Here is a 22,677-nt window from a genome sequence, read left to right on the forward strand (position 1 = left end):
CACTGGGCTTAATAGTATTACTTTGGTTACAAATTAGAACTGTTTCAAGATTGCTAAAGAAACATTTTGACACTCGTGTATTTCAAGTATCTATATTTTCTATTGCGCCATGTGCAAGCCTGCAGGCTTGTAAAAATAGTTCAGCAATAGCTCATCTAAATCCATCCTCATGTCACATTTTAAGTTTATATCCATTTTATTTGTGCAATAAGCAGCTCGAACAAAAGAAAGAAGCAAAATGTTTTTATTCATATCACTGCTCAAAAAAATTAAAGGAACACTTTGAAAACACATCAGATTTCAATGGTGAATTTTTTTTGGGGGGGGATTTCTATACTGATATGGACAGTTTAATGTCTCAGGAACAAAAGGATGCCACATCTTTTGATGGAAGTAAAAGTTTTCAGCCTACAGAGGGCTCAGTATACAGACACCCCAAAAATCAAAGTGAAAAAATTATATGCCAGGCTCGTCATTTTTGCCTAAATTCAATTTTTGTTACTCAAAATTCTTTTCAATATCTTGTGTGGCCCCCACGAGCTTGTATGCATGCTTGACAATGTCGCGGCATGCTCCTAATGAGACGGCGGATGGTGTCTTGTGAGATGTCCTCCCGGATCTAAGGGCATCAGTGAGCTCCTGTAAAGTCTGAGGAGCAACCTGGCGGCGTATGATGGACCGAAACATTTTGTCCCAGAGGTGTTCTATCGGGTTTAGATCAGGTGATCGTGAGGGCCATTCAATTGTGTCAATTCCTTCATCCTCCATATACTCTTGCCACAATAGATCCATTGTTGTGGATCAGGAGGAACCCAGGACCTACTGCACCAGCGTAGGGTCTGACCATGGGTGCAAGAATTTCATCCCGATACCTAATGGCAGTCAGACTGCCGTTCTCTAGCTTGTAGAGGTCTGTTCATCCCTCCATGGAAATGTCTCCCCAGATCATCACTGACCCACCACCAAACCGGTCATGCTGAATGATGTTGCAGGCAGCATAGCGCTCTCCTTGGCTTCTTCAGACCCTTTCACGTCTATCACAGGTGCTCAGGGTAAACCTGCTCTCATCTGTGAAAAGCACAGGGCGCCAGTGGCAGACTTGCCAATTCTGGTGTTCTATGGCAAATGCTAATCGAGCTCCACGGTGCTGAGCAATGAGCACAGGAAACACTACAGGACGTCGTGCCCTGAGGCCACCCTCGTGAAGTCTGTTTCTGACTGTTTGGGCAGAGACATTTACACCAGTAGCCTGCTGGAGGTCATTCTGTAGGGCTCGGGCAGTCCTCAACCTGTTCCTCCTTGCACAAAGCAGCAGATATCGGTCCTGCTGATGGAATGAGGACCGTCTATGGCCCTGTCCAGCTCTCCTAGAGTAACTGCCTGTCTGCTAGAATCTCCTCCATGCTCTGGAGATTGTACTGGGAGACGCATCAAATCTTCTTGCAACAGCACGCATGGATGTGCCATCCTGGAGGAGTTGGACAATCTGCGCAACTTCAGGAGGGTTAAGAAATCGCCTCATGCTCCCAGTCGTAATAATGACTCTAGCTAAAGCCAACACTTCTGGGAAAACAGTTAAAAAAGATCAAGAGGGAGGAACTTGAAATGGACAATGGACTGCAAAATCAGTCCCGTTTTGGGGACCATCTCGTTGCCCCTCTAGTGCACCTGTTGTTAATTCCATCAACACCAAATGCAGCTGAAACTGATTAACAACCCCCTCTGCCACGTACCTGACCAAAACCTTATCAGAAAAGTCTAATTGAATTCATGCCATACCCTGATAAAAAATTGTTCCTTTAATTTTTTTGAGCAGTGTATGTATGGATGTTTGCATCCTCAACATGTTAATTTTTTACTTACATGACACATTTAAAAAAAATGTCTTAAAGAGCTATATTTAACAATGAGTCGTATTTTGTTATTTATTAGTCGAAAAATGTGTGATGCTCGTAGAAATGCATTTTATTCAGCTCTTCAGGTCCACTGTGCACAGTGCATTATAGTATTGCCTGCCAGTACTTAAAATCACCAGCAGGTGGCACGTCGCAGTTTGATCTCCTTTGGCCGCAGGGAACTTCAGAGTTCCATCAAATACAATGTTCTTTCTGTTCAAAATACAGATATGAATTTGTTTGAATTACCTGCATCCATCCATTATCCGAACCACTTGCTGAAGCCCATCCCAGCCGAATTCAGGCAGTAAGTGGGGTACATCCTGAGGTGGTTGCCAGCCAATCGCAGGGTACTTATAGACAGACAACTATTCACACTACCATGCGTGTTTTTGGAATGTGGAAGTAAGGGTGAGGGTTACTAATACATATAAGAACAAGTGAGATGATTGGTTGCGTTATTTATTCATTCTTTCATCTTCTGAGCCGCTTATCATCACAGGGTTCGTGGGAGTGTGCATTATAGTCTTTGGGCAAACTCTGAACTGGGTGCCAGCCAATTGTAGGGCACACATAGACAAACAAACATTCACACTCACCATCACAGCTACAGACAATTTGGAGTAGTCAATTGGCCTACCATGCATTTTTTGGGAACCTGGGAGGAAACCGAAGTACGCAGACACGGGGAAAACTCAACAGGAAGGCCAGAGGTGTAATTGAACCCCACAGTTCTGAACTGTGTGGTGACAGACATGCCAACCTGCGCGTCACCGTGCATATTAGTTTAATATGTCAGCAGATTGCATTCACTCATGTAATTGTTGTCGATGGTAATAATTGCCAGCGGTTGTTGCAAAGGGTGCCATTCAAGTCTACTGACTGGAAGAGGCAGTGATGCGCGAATACAGTAGCATAACAAATATGATGCAAATCATCAAATGTTTTACAGTTAGTGATAGGAAAATGAAGCTTCAAAATTGCCTAATTAACTAGTTGTATTTTTTGACTCCAAGATGGCAACATTGGGCTGATTTACCTATTCTTGAAACCCTTTATTTAAATCAACAGTGCCATCTAGGGGAGTTAAGAAAAAAGTGATATGACTACATCTGTCTGGGTCATGAAGCAAATTCTAAGCCACAGTTCTGTACTTATGTTATTGATTGATTGTTGCAGTGCTATTATATTAAATGCACATAAACGTCATGAATGTGATGCTTTGATTGCGGCTGACTCCCACCAGGCTAACCGCTATCCAGCCTTGAGGCAGCCAAAGCTTTTTTAGCTAAAACGTATGTAGACTGTTCTGAGTCTTTAAATGAAACAGTCTAAATTTTATTCCTGCTTGCCTTCGTACAGGTTGGCACTGAGCGATGTTTGAACTGTGGACGGATTGGAGTTGTTCATGACAGGAAGTCTGCATTGTGCTATTTCTTTGTGACAACATCCAAAGTTTCTCTGTACTCGTCAACTTTTTTGCCCTCATCTAATCCCATTTAAGTAGATCGGTACCGTATTTTTCGCACCAAAGAGCGCACCCTCATTGAATTTTTTATTTCAGAAATTATTTCATATATGGGGCGCATAAAATAGAAGCTATACTGCAACAAACTGAGGTTGACTAGGGTTGCGGTATGCATCCACTAGCCAATAACCAATGAGCCCTCTGTAAACAATCGCGTTTCTCAAACTATCTCCTATAAAATGATCGGAACTGACTGAAGTTCGATCTAACACATTGGTACTGCTTACCTATGCTTCCCTTCCATATCGATCCGTAAATTTACTCGAAACATTAACGGAGCAGCCTATTTTGAAATGAAATAGCCTCGTGCTTGTAGCAGCCACCCACAAACTCCCATGAGCCTCAGCTCGCAGACTCCCATGAGCCTCAACAAAGTGTCGTGGCAGTCCCCTGTAAACAATCATGTTTCTCAAACTCTCTCCCATAAAAGTGATCGGAACCGACTAAAGACTGATTTAACACATTGGTGCTGCTTATTTATGATTCCGTTGGATATTGATCCGTAAATGTACTCGAAAACATTAACGGAACAGCCAATTTTGAAATGAAATAGCCTCGCGGGTACAACAGCTATTCAGTGACGCCCCCTGACCACGGTTGCCGTAATGCTGGGAAGCGATGCGACCTTTTAATTTACTAGTCGTACTAAAACGTACTGAAACATTTTGGCAGAGTGTTGTATACAACCAGTATGGATCAACAAATTCATCAATTGATCTATATATAAGACGCTCTGCATTATAAGGCGCACTGTGTTTTTTTGAGTATGATTTAAGTTTTTAAGTGCACCTAATAGTGCGGAAAATACGGTACATTGACAATTTAGCTAATATTAACTGATAGAAATTAGAACATTTGATTTTTTTTCTAGAAATGAAATAATTGTATGCATTTTACTAGAAGGCCTTTTTCTGTGTCTGCATAATTATCGCACAAAGGGATGTCCAGAATTTAATTTTTTCACAGTACAAACGTTTGGAATTAACTGCATAAGCGAAGTCTCACAATCCACTCTAGGAATATGTAGAAAGTCCTCCTAGGAGAGATGAAGCTTTTCAAGCTGCAAAGATGAGACACTTTATATTTTCTTACATTTTCCCTTTGGGTAGGCGCAATGATCAGGTCCACATAGTACATTTTATGTCAACTCATTTATCTCGATCTGTTATGTTCCCTGCAGGCTGGCCCACAGTGACATCACATGCCTATACAAAAAGTAAGCAGTGAGAGGACAAAAAGACTAGTGCAACGTTATATTTATTTCTTACAGTGACTTTTGGTTGCCATACAAGAATTCTTGAGGATTTGAGGGGCCGGGACGGAATGAAGAGTGCACTTACAGGACAATTCTCTCTATTCATTTTCGTAGTTTGTTGATTCTATGATGATTTTTGAAGCACAAAATTACAGCAACATAGAAAAACAAACACAAGTCTTTTCATAAATTACTGAAAACAGCTTAGTCTATCTCAAGACTTAATCAAATAATAAAATCTAGTAATGAAACCAAAATGAAGTTAAGAAAAAGACAAGGGGTTAGCCAAATGAGGAACATTGAGAATAGTGGGAGCAGCGTTAAAAGCAGGGAGTGGAAGTGGGTTTAGTGAGCCATGTTTCTAAACATGGTTGGTGACACTCTTAGAAGATTCTTACTACATCTACTCAGCTCTACATTTTCACACAGAACAGTTTAGTGACTTGTTCACCCACTGAGAGTAAACAACAGCCCCAACAAATTTTTGGGGGGGAGGATTTATGTATGTGTACATAGTTCTCTATTAAGGTGGCTTGCAGACATATATTAAAAATGTACAGATTTATATATCTTTTGAAATACACAAGTTGCACTCTCTTGAGTCAGGGATTATTAGAGAATGACAGATAGGCAAGTGGCGGTCAGAAGATACCTGCTTTTTGTGGTCACTTGATTGGCCAACATGTGAAATCTACAACATTAGTAGACTGCATCGAGGCAACAGTTCATTGCAATACAGACAAGTAAGCATAATGTGATATGTCACTTGAAAATGGGAAAAAAACACAACAAAGGAGATTCATTGAGAATAAATATTGCTTCTTACAAAACCCATAAGTCTAACGTATCTATTTCTGTTAAATATTGATGTATTTGGCAAATCCACACACCAGTGTCCAACATATTTTTTAAGATAATCTCTATAAAATGTCATAGAACTCTATGCAAATGTTTAAAAATACTGTGCTTTTCGACCCCTGCTGACACATTACTGTTTGTTTGAAAATAAGTTGCAGCTTTATAGCAGCATTGTCCCGTGCCTGTCTGCCGCTAATGTTCACAGAACACAGAGCGTTTGTCGGTTTCATCCAACCCCTCCAAGGCTGCGCCTTGGCCCTTGCAGCTGAGCGTGATAAAATCAATTTTTATTTTTTTAAGTAAATCTCTTTGCAGACACTGGGTTTTCCGACGTGTCAAATCACACAAGAAGTACACACCGAAAGAATTGGCTCGGTAGCGAACGGAATGGTGAACCAAAGGGACCCGAGATTTTATTTCAGGGATCCTCACTGGATTGATGGGGCGCTGCTTTGGCCGTTAGACCAGAGAGGAATCTTTCCCAAGATTGTGTCTGCTCAAAGCCTTGAAATAATTCTATCCATGCACTCACTTAGACATACTATCTACTCTTGTTAAAACACTCTTATATACACATCTCAACCACGTACTAGACTTGTACATCTCAGCCAGTAACCATGGCAGTTCCAAAAGCGATCCAGTTACAATACATGAAATCACACCTTGTTTCTTACAGTGGTTTGAAGGGCGGGGCGAGTGAGTGTATGTGCTATATGTGCGTGTTGACACTCTTTCACCATGAAACCCTGAAGCCGACAAGTGATACTTTGTGAAAGTCAAGCACTCTAGGCTAGTCTCAAGTCACGAATCTGCCTAAGAGAGGAACCATTACACAATTTCTCTCGGAAGACAAACCTCTACTAAGTGTGTGCAACCTACTGTTTTGCTTTATTGAAATGTATCTTATTGCAGCATAATTTTCAATGGATAATCATCTTTTTATGCATTTACTATACTACCGTCTTGATTCCTCAAAAGGATGTTGTTTAATCTAAATAGAGCTTTTGGATAGAAATGAAAACAACACTAATAATATCGATTTAAAGAACATAATTAAAGGAGGATTAAATTCTGGATTTAGATTAATAAAATACTCCTCCATTTGACTGTTTCACAGTCATGAAACAAGACAGTTTTAAAGGACATGGGCTAAGAAGGGGATTACACAAAGCTGCTTTTTCTCTGTGTACAATGACATCAGAAATACTTTTGATGATGTTAGCATCTCTTCTTTAAAAATTCCTATGGGCCAGACTGGTATTTGGCTCCTCCTGATCTTCATTTTTTTTTTCTTAAAAAATGGCTCACAATCTGTCTCCGTGAGACAAAATGTCCACTAAAAAGTATTCTAATACGCTTCATTGGAAATAACTCTTCATAGTGATATGATCAGACCACTCAAATACTTCGGGTCATCTATTCACTTCCGCTCCCAGTATTTGTTCAATGAGATAAAACACAAAGGTTCTACTGGACAGACTGAAGATAGCGGAAACGGAACCGTAAAGCACACGGGACAAGTAAACAGCTTGCAATGCAGCTATGTTAGTGTCACACGTATTGGTTGTTTCCTAGAAATACGAATAAAACTTGAAGTGATATTTGTGAGAAATGTAGTAAACTCAATACATCAAAACATCAATAGTAAACTGCGTGCACCGCTGAGAAAATGAGAGTGGCTGGCATGTCAATAAATGTTCAAAGTTGTGAAACAGTGCTTGTGAACAAGACTTGTGAAGGACGAACAGTAGTCCCCCCCCTCCCTTGATAAATGGTTGTGGTCAGCTCCGGCAGAGCCGCACATTAATAAAGCAAGTCGGCTAGCGACTCCCCTATCAGTCCCGTCTGTTCATAGTCTTTTTCTGCATCTGCCTGCTTTCAATCTGTTAAACTGAGCTTTTGCTGCTCAAATCTTCACTTGTCTATGATTACGCACTTTCAAAAATAAAAATAATTACCATGTTACCTCTCATTAGTGAATTGTTTAGTTCAATTGGAAAACGCAGGTAGTGGGAGTAAATACACACCATGGAAGTGTTTGAGAAGAAGTCGTTTGATATCACATGAAAAGTGTCCACCGTGTTGAAGAAGGCTAACTATTAAATATATACTGTGGCTATAGTGTCATTGTAAGGAATAGTACACAATCTTTTAACCAATAAGTCCAGAAGTATTTGGTCAATGACCCATTTTTCTTTTGCCTTTATACAGTACCACTATAGATTTGAGAAAAAAACTAAGTGTACCAATATGGCACTTCCAGTTTATCATTTGTTATTTCTATTTCCAATTGGCATTCAAAAATCCAAATGCAAAAGTGATTATTCAGTTTATTTGGAATATAATGGAGGAAAAAAATTCTTCTTTTTGATTTTGGGCTCAGATCAAAACTATTTATTTTTAACTATTAGCACAGCTACATTAGCTTGTTAGCCATCACAATCAGTCCGGACCACAACTATTATTCATAAAGTGGTCAATCAATTTTCAGCCCTATGAAAAGTGATATAGTAAAATATTTGTATTGTTTTTAACTTGCATGCATTATGGCGGACAAAAGATATGTTTAAGTGCAGTGACTCTGAATCAGTTTGGCAACACTTACTTTTCCTTCTGCACACAAACTGTTGCTACTCGTTTTCTGTGGTCGCGCCTCCCGACCTGATTTGCTTGTTACGAAATTTCGGGATTACATAAACCTGAGAAAACAAATGAAATCCCGTGGCTCATTTTTCCATGTCATATTTTGATCTGAACTAGAAAAATGTAAAATCAGCCATTTTTATCATTTTTTTAGTATGACAAAAAAAAAAGTCAACTTGGATAGACAAGCAGTACAGAATTTGGAAGGATTGATATTCAATAGTGTGTAGAGCTATACTACATATACACCTCAGTAAGATATTACCTCTATTAACATTATATAGTACAGTACATGCCTGTGTCATAACACTGACTTTCAGTAGCCTTGGCTCACATGCTTTTCATTTCTTGCTCCATTTACGCATTTGTGTTGTCTTTCTGACTCACATTGTAAAACCGTGTGGCAACTGCACCCTCCTGATGAGTTACTGATTGAAGCCCGTGGCGCTGGAGGTCATCCGGACCTCCAGCTAGAGCTCTGGAAATCTCCCGGAGCTCCAGCTGGAGGTCCAAAGAAGCTCCAGGGAACCGTGAAAAATGCCTATCCAACTTCCTGGAGTTAGTTCAACGCAAATGGTTCAAGGAAACCAAATGTCATGATTTATTTAAGTTTAATACAAAACTTAACTTGAGTAGTAAAGGGAAAGTCAATCCCCAAATGTTCTTTATAATAAATAACATGTTGTATGTGCCTCCACTAGTCTAAACATGGAATTCTGATGAATATTGAGTTTGTGTTAAGCAGCAAAATTCACCTGTTGTTTTTATCCATCAGCAGCTATTTTGCCACTTGCTGTCAACTTAAATTACATTACAGTCGCCAGGTCTCAAGTCAAAACCATTCACGGCTCAGCTTCAGAAAACTGGCGAGCAGGGATTGGTTGTGTCCTGAGACCTAGCAACTGTGGTGTCATTTACAGTCGACGGCAAGTGGCAAAATGGCCACCCTGAGAGATGGATAAAACTAGGTGGATTTTCACTGTTTAATTCATATTCCAAAAACGAAACATCAAGCCGTGTTACGACCAGTTGGGCTGCACAGAAAATTATTTCAAAGAAAATTTGGGGGTTGACTTCTCAGTTGTCATTGAAATACTTCTGGACCTATGTGAATTTGAAATGTAATATTTATTTTCTTTCAGAGCTGCTTTCCATTTTACTTTCTCTTTAACATGCATCTACTCCTCTAGCCTTAAGATAATCAGTCAAAGTGTTCCTTGAAGATATCTAACAAACTCAACTTTGAGGGCGGTCAACACTGCAATGCTGCTCAGTGGAAGGAATTAGTATAAGTGAAGCTCTGGTTTCGCAACAGGGAATGCCCTTAATGTGTATCAAACACACTGCATACACACCAAAATATGACAAGGTGCTCTTTGTCATCACACAAGCTGATGGGACCCAATATGGTAAGCATTCTTGAATGGCATCTCTAACTGTGTTGGCCTTTGGCAATGCAAAGGCTGGCTTGGTGCCGCATTGCAGGAGCTAGGCCTCCAATGACCACCTCCATCCACATTCTACTCTCTCAGGAGAAGGCGATTTCAGTGACTGTGTGGATTTATGCTTCACATCTGTGACGACAGCATCTTCTTACTCCCAGATTGGTGTGCAGTAAGTTTGTGTGTGCTTCTTGTGGGCACCAGATATGCCGTATTTATTCTAATTATCGCCCCGAGGTTTATGTCCAATAGAGGGTTAGGCCATTAATAGAGAACACTTTTTGTCCGATCGCCAAGGGGCACTGAAATGGGCGATAATATGTATATTTTCCTTATGTAGTATACAATACCAGCATCTCACTGGTGTTCTTAAGGAACGCAGCATACTTCAAACGCGCAACGACTGTGCGCAATGGCCGATCAGAACGGCCACTCGCAATGGCCGCTTCAAAGCCGCACACTTCTTCTCGGTTGAAATTGCACAAAGTGCGAATTCACATTCATTTACTTTTGAGCTTAGGCCGGAGGGCGACATTCCGACAGCGACGCTCCAACAGGAGTGCAATGACCGAGCGCAATGGCCGATCGGAGCGGCGGCGCGCAACGACCGCGCGCAGCAATGGTCGATCAGAACGATCGCGTGCAATGGCCGATCGGAATGGCCGCGCGCAATGGCCAATCGCAGCAATTTTAGCAGCATGGGCGATAATTACAGGTATAAATGTTTTTTATTTATGTCATCGCTAACACACTGGACGATTATTAGAATATGGGCAATACTTTGAATAAATACGGTGAATCCAAAATTGAGTTAATTACTCGACAAAAACAGGTGAAAACCAAACGTTTTTCTCTACAACCTTAAACGCACCCAGAAATATAACTCTGGTAGGACTCTAGTGAAGAAATATTCTCATAATATTCTCTAGCAAAGATAGAAAAAGATAATAAAGGAAAGAAAAAGACCAGCTCAGCTGGTTTTCATGCACCCACCCACACGTGGGCACATGGAAAAGGTCTGTAGTATTCCAAAGCTGCAGTTGGATGAGCGTAAGTGTTCATGTGAAATAAACGACTTCTACAGTTTGACTTCTACAGAGATAGTCCCTCATCCTTGCCTCTCTCTCGCTCCCCTTGATGTCACCCAGCACTGTCCTCTCCTCTCCACGTCCCACGATCCCCTGATACCAGGGGCTGCAGGAGGGAGGCTGACTGGACTGGAGTGCTCAGGTGAGAATGAGAGAAGACAAAAAAAGGCAAGAGGCAGCATCAACTTGGACAAAAGCTTCCATGGCTGGAGTGGATGTCCCATGAAGAGATCAGTCAAAGTGGGACCTCTGTCAGCTGCGACCCGCTCTCCTCTGTCCTCTGGGCTTAGCTGTCCTGCAGCAGCTTGAGGGCCCTCTCGATGTTCATGCGGTGACCCACCCTTGTGACGCCCAAGTCTATCAGGTCCTCTTTTTGCAAGGAGGGCAGATGGGCACCTTCGATTTCATTATCCAGGAAAGCGTTTCTGTGCTCTCCCAGGTGGAGGCTCTCCAGCCAGTCGGCCACGTCGTACTTGCTCCAAAGCTCCACAGGCTTGGAGACAAAGGGTTTGCCTGACGCTGCCACCGCCTGCATGAGCGTCAGCGGCGACGGCGAACGCGAGCTCCCGCCGCACGACGAGCTCAGACTGTAGCCTCCGCCGCTACCCATGGGCGGGGTGGGCAGACTGAAGACATCTGTGAGGGTTGGCGACACTGAAGGTGGAAGTGAAGAGCAGGGGGTGAGGGAGGAGGCAGAGTCTGAAGGACTGCAGGGGTGTGTCTGAGAAGGGAGGCTGCTCGGAGGCGTGGAGGTGAGGGCGGCAGCGGCAGCAGCAACAGCAGCGTTGTTACGCATTCCTGAGTCGTCTGAAGGGGGCCTGGGGGAGCAGAGCAAGTTACTATGGTGGCACTTGTGGTGAAAATCATAATAAAATAAATGACTGCAGCCCAACCATGCTGCATTCAATAATTGTATTTTTTTTCCTTTAGAGTGATCCCTCGCCACTTCATCTTTCGCGAATGCGCTACTTTTATACTAAGTGACGGGAGAACTGCGTTTAAATACTTGATGATAGCGCGGGGCTTGTCTCTGAGCAATGTGCGTCACTGCGGACGTGACTGAGTTCAAGTGCAGGAGGCAGCAGCAGGCCACGCGCACCAACCTGTGCAGAAGTCGGGACACCTGACTATATCACGTGTTGTTCTTTTATTTACTGTAAAGGTACAATACATGCACAGAACAGTGTGGGAATGGTTATTACGGGAATAAGAAAGGTTTATGGCACGTAAAAGTATTGAGGAGTTTAAAAAGCTTTAATATCGTGTACTGGACCACAATGCAACAGATGATTCATGCGCAACCGTGACGCACTTTGGTTATGCTATGCGTGTAGTGTGGTAATTCTGAGGTTGGACATTTTGCATTGCTTGGAAGGTAAACCATACTATTAATTGACTTACAGTACACCCATGCCACCTCGCGGCCAGCGAGAAACACTATGTTTTGAAAATTTCAATACATTGGTATTTAAATTTCTAAATAATGCATATACCGTATTTACTTTGTGGATTTTCGTTTTTCGCAGGTGGTCCTGGAACGCATCTCCCGTGAAAAACGAGAATCACTGTAATTTATTTGTTATTTATTTTATATTTTTATAATATATTTATTTTATTAGGACTATTCATATATTATGTCGATTTATTTATTTCATAAAACCAAAAAGGACACCGTTCACAAGTTACAGAAAATATTTAAATGTTTCTGATTCCTTTATTGACAGTAAATTTGAAAGAATACGTTATATGTTCTACCTTGTAGAAGAAAACAGAAACTGATGTACAGTCGTATGCAAAGGTTTGGGCACCCCTGATCATTTTCAAGATTTTCCTTTATAAATCATTTTCATCATCATCAAACTTTTGCATACGACTATGTAAATGAAAAAATGAAAAAACCCTATTGTGAATGTTGGAATAAAAACTGCATTTGGGAATGTACGTTCATGTATGTTAACAAATATATGGTAATCAAGGTTGATTATGAGCGGGATTATGATGACCATCAACACATTTAATCTAACAGCACCCAAATGTAATGCTACCAAATTAACAGTAGATAGCGATGTAAGCAAAATCATTGCCAATCCTATCACAGTAGATGACTCATTACAGGAAGACAATACATATATAAGTTTTGCTTGACAAAGGCATATGAAATTAACAATATTAATTTTGCCACTGTAGTAAATGATGGACAATGACAAGTTTTGTGGCCTCTGATTCAGAGTTGTCTGCCTTTTGCCCTAAGTCAGCTGGAAAAGTTACAATTCCCTGTGTCCCCCTCCAAAAAATTAAACAGAATAGAAAATGGAGGGATAGATACTTTTCAACCAGGTAGAACTGGATACATCATACAGAGTTGTGCTCAATATTTAGATTAGTTCATGTAGCTAAATGAGGTGACTAAAATATTAGCAATAGCTCGCAATGGGATGCAACGCAATTCTATACCACAGCAAATTACAACCACATAATTAATGCGACTAGTTGCCAAGCACACGTTCGATTAAAACACCCATCAGCAAACACTTCCCCCAACATCACAAATAAATCCAAGTAGAATGACCCTTAACCCTACCCCTTTCAAAAAAGTATGCATAAGGCCGGTTTTTGGTTTATATTTATCATCATCATTATTATTATTAATAATATTATATACTGATTACATAGTAAACATGGGTTACATAGAAAACATGCATACTTGTGTGTGTGTGTGTGTGTGTGTGTTTGTGTGTGCGTGTATATATATATATATATATATATATATATTACACACACACACACACACATATATATATATATATATATATATATATATATATATATATATATATATATATATATATATATATATATATATTGTTTCTCAAGTTGAGTTTCGGTAGTTTGACACAATGAATAATAATATTTCCTACTCAGGATTTCAATCAAAATAATCATGATTATAATGTTTTTCCATAAAAGTCCAGCCATGTGCAGATAATTAGGACAGAGGAGCCTCTAAACCAGGGGTGGGCAATTCCGTTCTGCAGAAACTGGATAACAATCCTGATCATTTGAATCAGGTGTGTTGCAACAGGGAGACATAGAAAACATGCAGGTCCTCGAGGACCGGAGTTGCCTACCCATGTAAGGGCTGATTTGGAGCTAGCCACCTATCACAAAACTCAATTCAACTCAGCATTGCATTGCATCTGAGTGACTTCTGTACAATTGTTTTGGTTGTTGGCCTCTCCCAGATCAGTTTTCCAGGTGTGCTGTTTTGTTTTAAGTGCAACAGTCCAAAAGGATGGTCATCATTCACGAAAATGATCGAGGCGATAGTTATTCAGCGTTACTGTATGTTTGTCTTCCACTTTCAATTTGATCAAATTAGCCCTGTGTACTACTATGCTCGGACTTTGATGAGAGAGCAAAGCTGAGGGCAGAAAATGAGCCACATCTGACCTTCACACGGTTAAAATGGCATTTTTTTTTTTTTTTTAAAACCAGCAGCTTGCTACTTCTACCCTAGATATGTCGCTTCACTTGGAACATATGGAACAGCCTGAGGGAACGTGAAGGGGGCTACGAGGGTCATTCTGCCAAAATGGAACTTAGCCATTTGTGCATGGTGCTTGGCCACTTACTGGAAGAAGATGGGCACTTTTCAACACCAGATTCTCCACAGGAAATCATGTAGGATGGATGAAATGGAGACAGAAACCATTTGAAACAACATTAGACATGGATAAACATCATGTATGAACGCACATCCATGCACACGCACGCACATGCATGAGATAGGAGGCATAGAAGAACATGATGCATTAATGAACTGACAAGTCTCTGCCATCTGTCTGCCTTCTGCTATAATGAGAATTTCTCTTCTCATGCTCCCTTGATTTTTCCCATGAACCAGTTGCATTGGACTTGTGCACCAAAAATGAAAACAGCGTATACTGAGATTTCTATAATCTATTCAAGCACTTTTTGTTTCAAGCAACCTCTGTACCATAATTGCAAATTAGACCAATTAATCACATTGTCTCATTTAGCTTCTCTGACCTTGTTAATATTTCTTGCACCAGGATTCACATGCATAACTCATCTCTATGTTTCACACCATTTCTCTTGCCTGCACTGCTTCCAGTAGTAAAAGTGGAAGATGCAGGATGTTTTTCTTATTTTCTCCAATCAAATTTCAGATCGCTGGCACGCAAAAGATTTCCCAGGGCTTTCTGAATCAGCAGTGCTGGTCAGTGTATCTTAAACTACATTAGCATTCAATCAGCATTCTTCATGAGTGTCACATTTTATTAAAATGTTTTGTTTTAGTCATGCTATTGGATTGACTCTGTACTGCTTCAAAGTGACACAGCTGCATGCTTAGGTTGCTTTTCCCCCCCATAAATGCATATCCTGCCAAAGCTTGGTTTATGCTTGACGTGTCAGAATGGTGACATTTCGTGTCATTTGAGCATGGGCCAGATTTTCTGCACTGCGTGCCTGCTGAACTTTTTGGTCCATGGGTACATTACCGCACAGAGAAACATGAAAGGCAATGAGACGCGCCGGTGGCCTGGAATTTTAGCTCAACAGTTAGTGGCCACGGGTATGATCCCCAAGTAGGGTGATTCTTTTGTTTGCGCAATGTCATGCCCCGGGGGACTCGGGTCTGCGTTTCAATCACCTTGATTTTGATGCAAATGAGGAACCCGTGGGGAAAAGTCAATTTCCATCCTACAACGGCGCACACCTCTGTTACTCTGAATTCTACCAGCGCAAAGTTTATCAAAATACCAAAAGAAAGAAAACTCCTAGGCCGGCAAGCCGCACCAACCAAGAAAGTGGGTCTGGAGAGCACACAATTCAACATGGTTTGGCCTCGGTCCAAATTAAACTATTCAATCAATTTCGTTTACTAGCTGTGACATGAGCAACGTCACTCTTCGGCAGCAGAAGTGCATCCTTATTCAAAATGGTGTGCATCGGTTCAGTATCTTGGTCAAGAATACTTCGACATGGTCACAATAGCTGTTAATCAAGGTTACGAGACAACAGGTCTACCACTGAGCCATGTTGTCCCTAGACCAGGTATGGGCAAACTACGCCCCGCGGGCCACATCCGGCCCACGGGACCGTTTAATCCGGCCCGCCAACCCTAAATAAATTGTATTATTAAACATTTTTTTTTCTGTCATTTTGCCTGCAATAACTGCGTTTCCCCAGTAGATGGGGAACCACTCGCCTGCGCATTTATTACCGGAAGCCGTGTCAGAAAGCTCGGTGCACACTCACAAGTTCGTGTACATACTCAATAGTACGGAAATGGCGCACTCGCGCTCTATTTGTATCAGTGCCGAATTTAGATCGTGGGCTGTGACGACAGCATTCTTGTAATTTGCGCGCCGAGCTTTCGGATATAGTTTTACGCTAAAGCCACCCACAAACCTTCCCCTGGAATCCTTCAATTAAAATGAGTCGCCCAAGGAAAAGCAAGGTGGACACTGAGTGCCGAGTGTTTAAAAAGAGTGGCCAATTTGGCTCGACGTACGCGACGTGACGTTCAGCCACATGAACATCAACATGTCACAGATCTAGGTAAACGGACCAACACCTCGGATCTCTCCTAAGAATTGCCACAACAAATTTTACTCCAGACTATGACACACTAGCAAAAAAAAGGGAGACCAACAACACTGTTCCTACTGAAAATGAAGGGAGGCTTTCAAGTTTGTTGTAAAAAAATGCATTTTGAATATGATCTGTACAAATAGCAGGGATTGAAACTAGCGACCATTCTCATTTTCAAACAATGCAGGATGCTCAAGGACATTGATGCACCACCTGTTTGTGACTAATCTTAACCTTTAAAGTTCTTAAGGCTTACTTTAAGGAAGTGTTTCCCGTTTCCTCACCTCTGTTACCAGGTGTTTGTGAGTTAAAACTCTGCTCTGATTTTCAGATACCCCTCACCGTGTTGCCGTTTTGATTACTTTATTTGGATGTATGCTTTCACCGATTCTTTAGGATGATATATTTGGTCAGAATGTTTGCCGTTTGATGTGACCTCATAAGATAATCATTAATTCATTAATCTGACCTGCAGGCACTGAAGTGATGGAGACTGTTATTCATAATAACAGTGTCGTATTTTATGAGAATCACTGATAGCAGTTTTTTAGGGATTTTTTTTTTAATGCTGTTAATAAATGCATTTCTTTTCCCAAAACTTTTTTTGAATATCTATGCTTTACTACCTACTAAAGGCCAAAACCTTTTATGCAATGACCTTTACAGGTCGTTTATATTACTTCACACAAACACTACATCCATCTGCTCCTGGTTCGGCCCCCCGGTCAAAATTTAGAACCCAATTCGGCCCGCAAGTCAAAAAGTTTGCCCACCCCTGCCCTCGACACTGTTAAAGCAGCAGTTAAGTCATATTGAAAATGATTAAGTACAGCAGTAATTGAGCATGCCTTCTTGTTCCTTCTTATTCCACGTGATGACATATTCTTACAGCAATGCGCACACTAGTTCAAACATAACCCTGCGTAGTAATTTTGGCACTCTTCACAGCTTTTGATTTAAAGCAAATGAATTTAAAGCACAGCAATTTGATGGAAACATGGAATGACACGACAAATCTGAGAAATAGCTCTTAACATAAAATAAAAAAGATAAAAAAAGACTAGAGTTCTAAAACGTCCTGTCCTGAGCCTTTAGTGATGCAGAGCCAGAGTGATATGGAAGTGGGAGACCATGCTTGCACCACGCCTAAAAAACTTATGACTCTTTGCTTCTTTCTAGCATACTCTGCTAAAACTCATTTTTCAAACTCATTTTTGTCGCGGGCCGTATCGTAGTAATAGTTTCCCTCGGACAGCCATTATGACTGTCAACCCAGATGGACTTTGAAGCGGCGACATTAAAGGCGCTCGGACTGCTACGTCCTGAAACGTCGCCGACCTCGCCCGCTATTCCTCCCCCGGTTGGGAGCCGTCGGAAACGGTGTGCGAGGAGGCAGAAGAGGGGCAAGCGCGGAGGCGTCCGGGCCAGGCTGGCGGCCAACCCAGCTCGCCCGGCGGTACGAACCGGACGGTGCGGAACTGCTGTGTGCTTGTGTTCACCGAGACCTGGTTGGCTGACAACATTCCTGACTCCGCCGTGCATCTGGAGCGGCTAGCGTGCTATCGGGCGGACCGTGCCATTGTACGGGTAAGTCGCGAGGAGGTGGAATATGCGTCTACATCCAAGAAGAATGGTGCCGGGACTCTGTGGTGGTATGTAAGCACTGCTCGCCACTTGCGGAGTTTGTGATCATCAAGTGCCGCCCTTTTTACCTGCCGAGGGAATTTACCGCGATTCTGCTAGTCGCGGTATACATCCCGCCTTCCAACATCGAAGGCGACAGGATCGCGGCGCTTGGTGAACTGTACCAGGCTGTCAGTGAACAACAGACAGCGCACCCTGACGGTTTCACCATCTTCGCTGGAGACTTTAATCATGCCAACCTTAAGTCTGTTTTCCCGAGGCTTCACCAGCATGGTACTTTTCCGACACGTGGAGACAGCTTCCTGGACCTAGTCTACTCTGCGCATAAGGGAGCTTTCAAAGCCACCCCCCTCCCCCATCTTGGGCTTTCTGACCATCTCACCGTTTTGCTTTTGCCCGCATACAGACAATTGGTAAAGGCATCCAGGCCGGTTCGGAGGCGGGTTCGGGTGTGGCCGTGACTGCTTCAACACCACTGACTGGGACTTGTTTAAGCAGGCGGCCACCTACAAGGATCGGACGGACATAGAGGAGTATACTGACTCTGTTTCCTCTTACATCTGCACAGAGATTTCATTGCATCCTGCACAGGCTTCCGGGTTGTTCTGACAGATCGTCGCTCTTCGGACACAAAGTATGGCAGCGGACCAAGAGGTATGTACGGCTTCGTGCACCAACTGCACCCTTCTCTTAGAGAGGTTGTCTCTGCTAGAGGGACGTGTCCGCCAGTTAGAGCAGAATAGTGCGATAACAGTAGTTGCGGCGGACACAGACGCGGGCTGTAGTCAGCCCGCTAGCCCGGTTAGCATTAGCCCCAAGCGGCTTGCTAATCGCGATGAGCCAGGTAAGACGCATAGCCGTCCAAAGTCATCTCGGTCTACTGGCCCTCGCACTTTGGTCATAGGCGACTCCATTACCCGCAACATTACGCTTAAACATCCAGCCACGGTAATGTGTATTCCTGGGGGCAGAGCACCCGACATAGAAGCTAATCTTAGGGAGCTGACTCGCAATAGGCCTAGTCAACAGCGTAGTTCCAACAACACTAGCTACTCGGACATAGTGATACACGTCGGCTCCAATGATGTTAGGATGAGACAATCAGAGATCACAAAGAAAAACATAGCGAGGACTTGTGATCTTGCCAGAAAGATGAGTCGGCATCGAGTATTTGTCTCTGGCCCCCTGCCTGGGAGAGGCACTGATGAGAGGTTTAGTAGATTAGTCTCCCTTAATCGATGGATGGCTGGGTTCTGTAAAAAGCAGGGACTGTATTTTATAGATAACTGGTCCTCCTTCTGGGGCCGCCCCGACCTGCTGAGGAAGGACGGCCTTCACCCTAACCGTGAAGGCGCCTTCACTCTTTCTAGGAATATAGATTACTGTTTGAGCCACTCATGACAGGTCACTTTAGAGCAGGCCAGGGCACAGGTGATTAGACCACCTGTGAGGATGGGTTTGGAGTCTGTTAAGTTAAAGTTAACTAGCGCTAGGCTAGACTTTCAGCATACACATAGCTCCTCGTGTAGACTAGAGCGCGACAGTTTAAATAGTGCTGCAGTACACATAAACACACTTTCTACTGGGGTAGTAGACAAATCCAATCACTCCGTCCCGACCGGTCTTGCTGATGAAACGGTGCCTGTTTTAGATAACTTCACATGTGTAACAAATACTCATCATCAAATTCCCACGGTCGTTTCATCCCACCGCCCTAATAAACTTTTGAGAGGTGATATTAGGCCTAGAGAACACAATTTTACTCGCATCCCGTTTAAAAATCCTTCGATAGATACGCACCCTGATCAACCAATTACACTTAAATTCGGTTTTATGAATATTAGATCACTTCATACGAAAGCAGTTCTCGTTAATGACCTTATCACTGAACATAATCTAAACGTTTTTGGTCTTTGCGAGACCTGGTTAAAACCTAGTGAACTGCTGCCACTTAACGAGGCCTCGCCTCCAAATTTTGTGAGCTTGCATGTGGCTCGTCCTCGGAAAAAGGGTGGGGGTGTCGCCCTCATCTCAAATTCTGAGCTTAGATTTAGGCCTCGCTCAATTCACGTATTTAAAACATTTGAAGTTCTCATTGTGCGATCCACTGCGCTACCGTCATTCTATCTTGTTGTTATTTACCGCCCACCCGGGGCTTACTCTGGCTTCCTGGATAATTTTTCAGAAGTTGTGGCTCATCTAGTGACAAATGCAGATAATATAGTTATCATGGGTGATTTCAACATCCACATGAATTCACCGTCGGAACCACTGACTTCGGCATTTCAAACTTTAATCAATACGTTTGGTTTTACGCAAGCTGTACAGGCAGCAACGCATAAGAATGGAAATATCTTAGATCTGGTATTATCCCGAGGACTAGCAACCTCAAATATAACAGTACTGCCATACACTACTGTTCTGTCTGATCATTTTTTAATAAAATTTGAAATTTTAGTTCCTTGTCAAAGACAAGAGAGCAATCAGAGTTATAGCAGCCGTAATTTTAACTCCATGACTGCAACTGCGCTATCTGAGTTACTGTCGCCGGCAACCGCCATGTTTCCCGCGTACAGTGGCTCTATCGATAATCTTACAAATGAATTCAATGCGACATTATTAAAAGCCATCGACTCTGTGGCACCGCTACGTCTGAAAACTCGCCGTAGATGGCCAACTCCGTGGTTCACAGATGAAACACGTACGTTTAAACAATTATGTAGAAAGCATGAGCGCAGATGGCGTTTAACCAAACTTGAGGTTTTCCATCAGGCATGGAAGGACAGCCTCCTGAAATATAAAGATGCGCTTATTTTAGCAAAAACTCGTTATTTTTCGCAAGTCATTAATCTTAATAAAAATAATCCTAAATACTTATTTGATACAGTGGCAAAGCTAACTCTGCGCCAGCCGACCCCCGATAGCTCCTTCCACTCAGCTGACGAGTTTATGAAATTTTTTGCTCAAAAGATTGAGTCCATTAGGGACGAGATCAAGAATACCATGCCAATCGCTCCGCCGGTTACTAGCGCTGGGGATCATGCAATAACCCTCTCAAATTTTAAAAGCGTGTCCCTTGAAATGCTTACAAAATTGGTTAGTACGGCTAAACAAACAACATGTTTACTCGACCCGCTTCCAGCCAAACTACTTAAAGAATTATTTCCAATTTTAGGACCGTCCGTCTTAAATATAATCAATCTGTCTGTTTCCTCTGGGATAGTGCCAATGGCCTTTAAAACCGCTATTATTAAACCACTACTTAAGCGAGCAAATCTTGACCCGGACTGTCTCAGTAATTATAGGCCAGTTTCAAACCTCCCATTCATAGCAAAACTTCTCGAAAAAGTAGTAGCACAGCAGCTTATTGATTACATGGTCGCTAATAATCGATATGACTCTTTTCAGTCTGGTTTTAGAGCTAATCATTCTACAGAGACAGCACTTGCTAACGTGACTAATGATCTCCTCATAGCTATGGATTCAAATACGTCGTCTGTATTGTTACTACTTGATCTTAGTGCTGCCTTTGACACTGTAGACTTCGATATCTTATTAGGGCGTCTTAAAAGTTGTGTTGGTATCTCAGGGTCAGCACTAAGCTGGTTCAATTCCTATCTATCAGGCAGGACGCACCGAGTGGTCCATGGTAATACGTCCTCTGAGCTTTATAATGTTACGTGTGGTGTCCCACAGGGATCGGTACTCGGACCGATTTTATTTAATATTTATATGATTCCGCTTGGGGGCATTATACGTAAATATAATATTAGTTTTCAATGCTACGCCGATGACACCCAATTATATATGCCGTTATCGATGACAGATCCACAGGACTGCTGTAATCTCGAGGCGTGCCTTGCGGAGATTAAGCAATGGATGTCTCTCAACTTCCTTCGTCTTCCATCCATCCATTTTCTGAACCGCTTAGTCCCCACGGGGGTCGCGGGCGTGCTGGAGCCTATCCCAGCCGTCATCGGGCAGTAGGCGGGGGACACCCTGAACCGGTTGCCAGCCAATCGCAGGGCACACAGAGACAAACAACCATTCGCACTCGCACTCACACCTAGGGACAATTTGGAGTGATCAATCGGCCTACCAAGCATGTTTTTGGGATGTGGGAGGAAACCGGAGTGCCCGGAGAAAACCCACGCGGGCTCGGGGAGAACATGCAAACTCCGCACAGGGAGGGCCGGAGGTGGAATCGAACCCGCACCCTCCTAACTGTGAGGCGGACGTGCTACCCAGTTCGTCTTAACCCGGATAAAACTGAGATGTTGATAATTGGTCCTACTCGTTATCAACATTTATTTAAGGAAACCACTATAACTATAGATAACCGTACTATCACTCAGAGTGATACGGTAACTAATCTCTGGGTAATATTTGACCAAACGCTCTCCTTTCAAAAACACATTAAGAATATAACCAGGATTGCGTTTTTTCACCTTCGTAATATTGCTAAGATTCGTCCTATCCTCTCGACCGGGGATGCGGAAACTATTATACATGCGTTCGTCACGTCGCGCCTGGACTACTGTAATGTATTATTCTCTGGTCTTCCTAAATCCAGTATTAAAAGTCTACAGTTAGTGCAAAATGCCGCTGCGAGGCTGCTCTCACGGTCAAGAAAATTTGATCACATTACCCCAATATTAGCCGAATTTCATTGGCTCCCGGTCCATTTAAGATGTGACTTCAAGGT

At 42.5% G+C, this 22,677-nt stretch overlaps 1 protein-coding gene across 2 annotated transcripts in view; it reads right to left on the reverse strand.

The window, feature by feature from the left end:
- Nucleotides 1-4,664: 4,664 nt before the first annotated feature.
- The window catches only part of shank2b (SH3 and multiple ankyrin repeat domains 2b), a 262,152-nt gene continuing 244,139 nt past the window's right edge, over nucleotides 4,665-22,677 (reverse strand). For both annotated transcript variants that reach the window (XM_049717383.2, XM_049717384.2), the window contains one exon: nucleotides 4,665-11,527. In XM_049717383.2, coding sequence (XP_049573340.1) covers nucleotides 10,996-11,527 — 532 coding nt within the window. In that variant the 3' untranslated portion in view covers nucleotides 4,665-10,995. The remainder of the gene's footprint in view (nucleotides 11,528-22,677) is intronic.

This window comes from Syngnathus scovelli, chromosome 4 (genome assembly GCF_024217435.2).
Source record: "Syngnathus scovelli strain Florida chromosome 4, RoL_Ssco_1.2, whole genome shotgun sequence".
In the NCBI taxonomy this organism is placed as follows: Eukaryota; Metazoa; Chordata; class Actinopteri; order Syngnathiformes; family Syngnathidae; genus Syngnathus; species Syngnathus scovelli.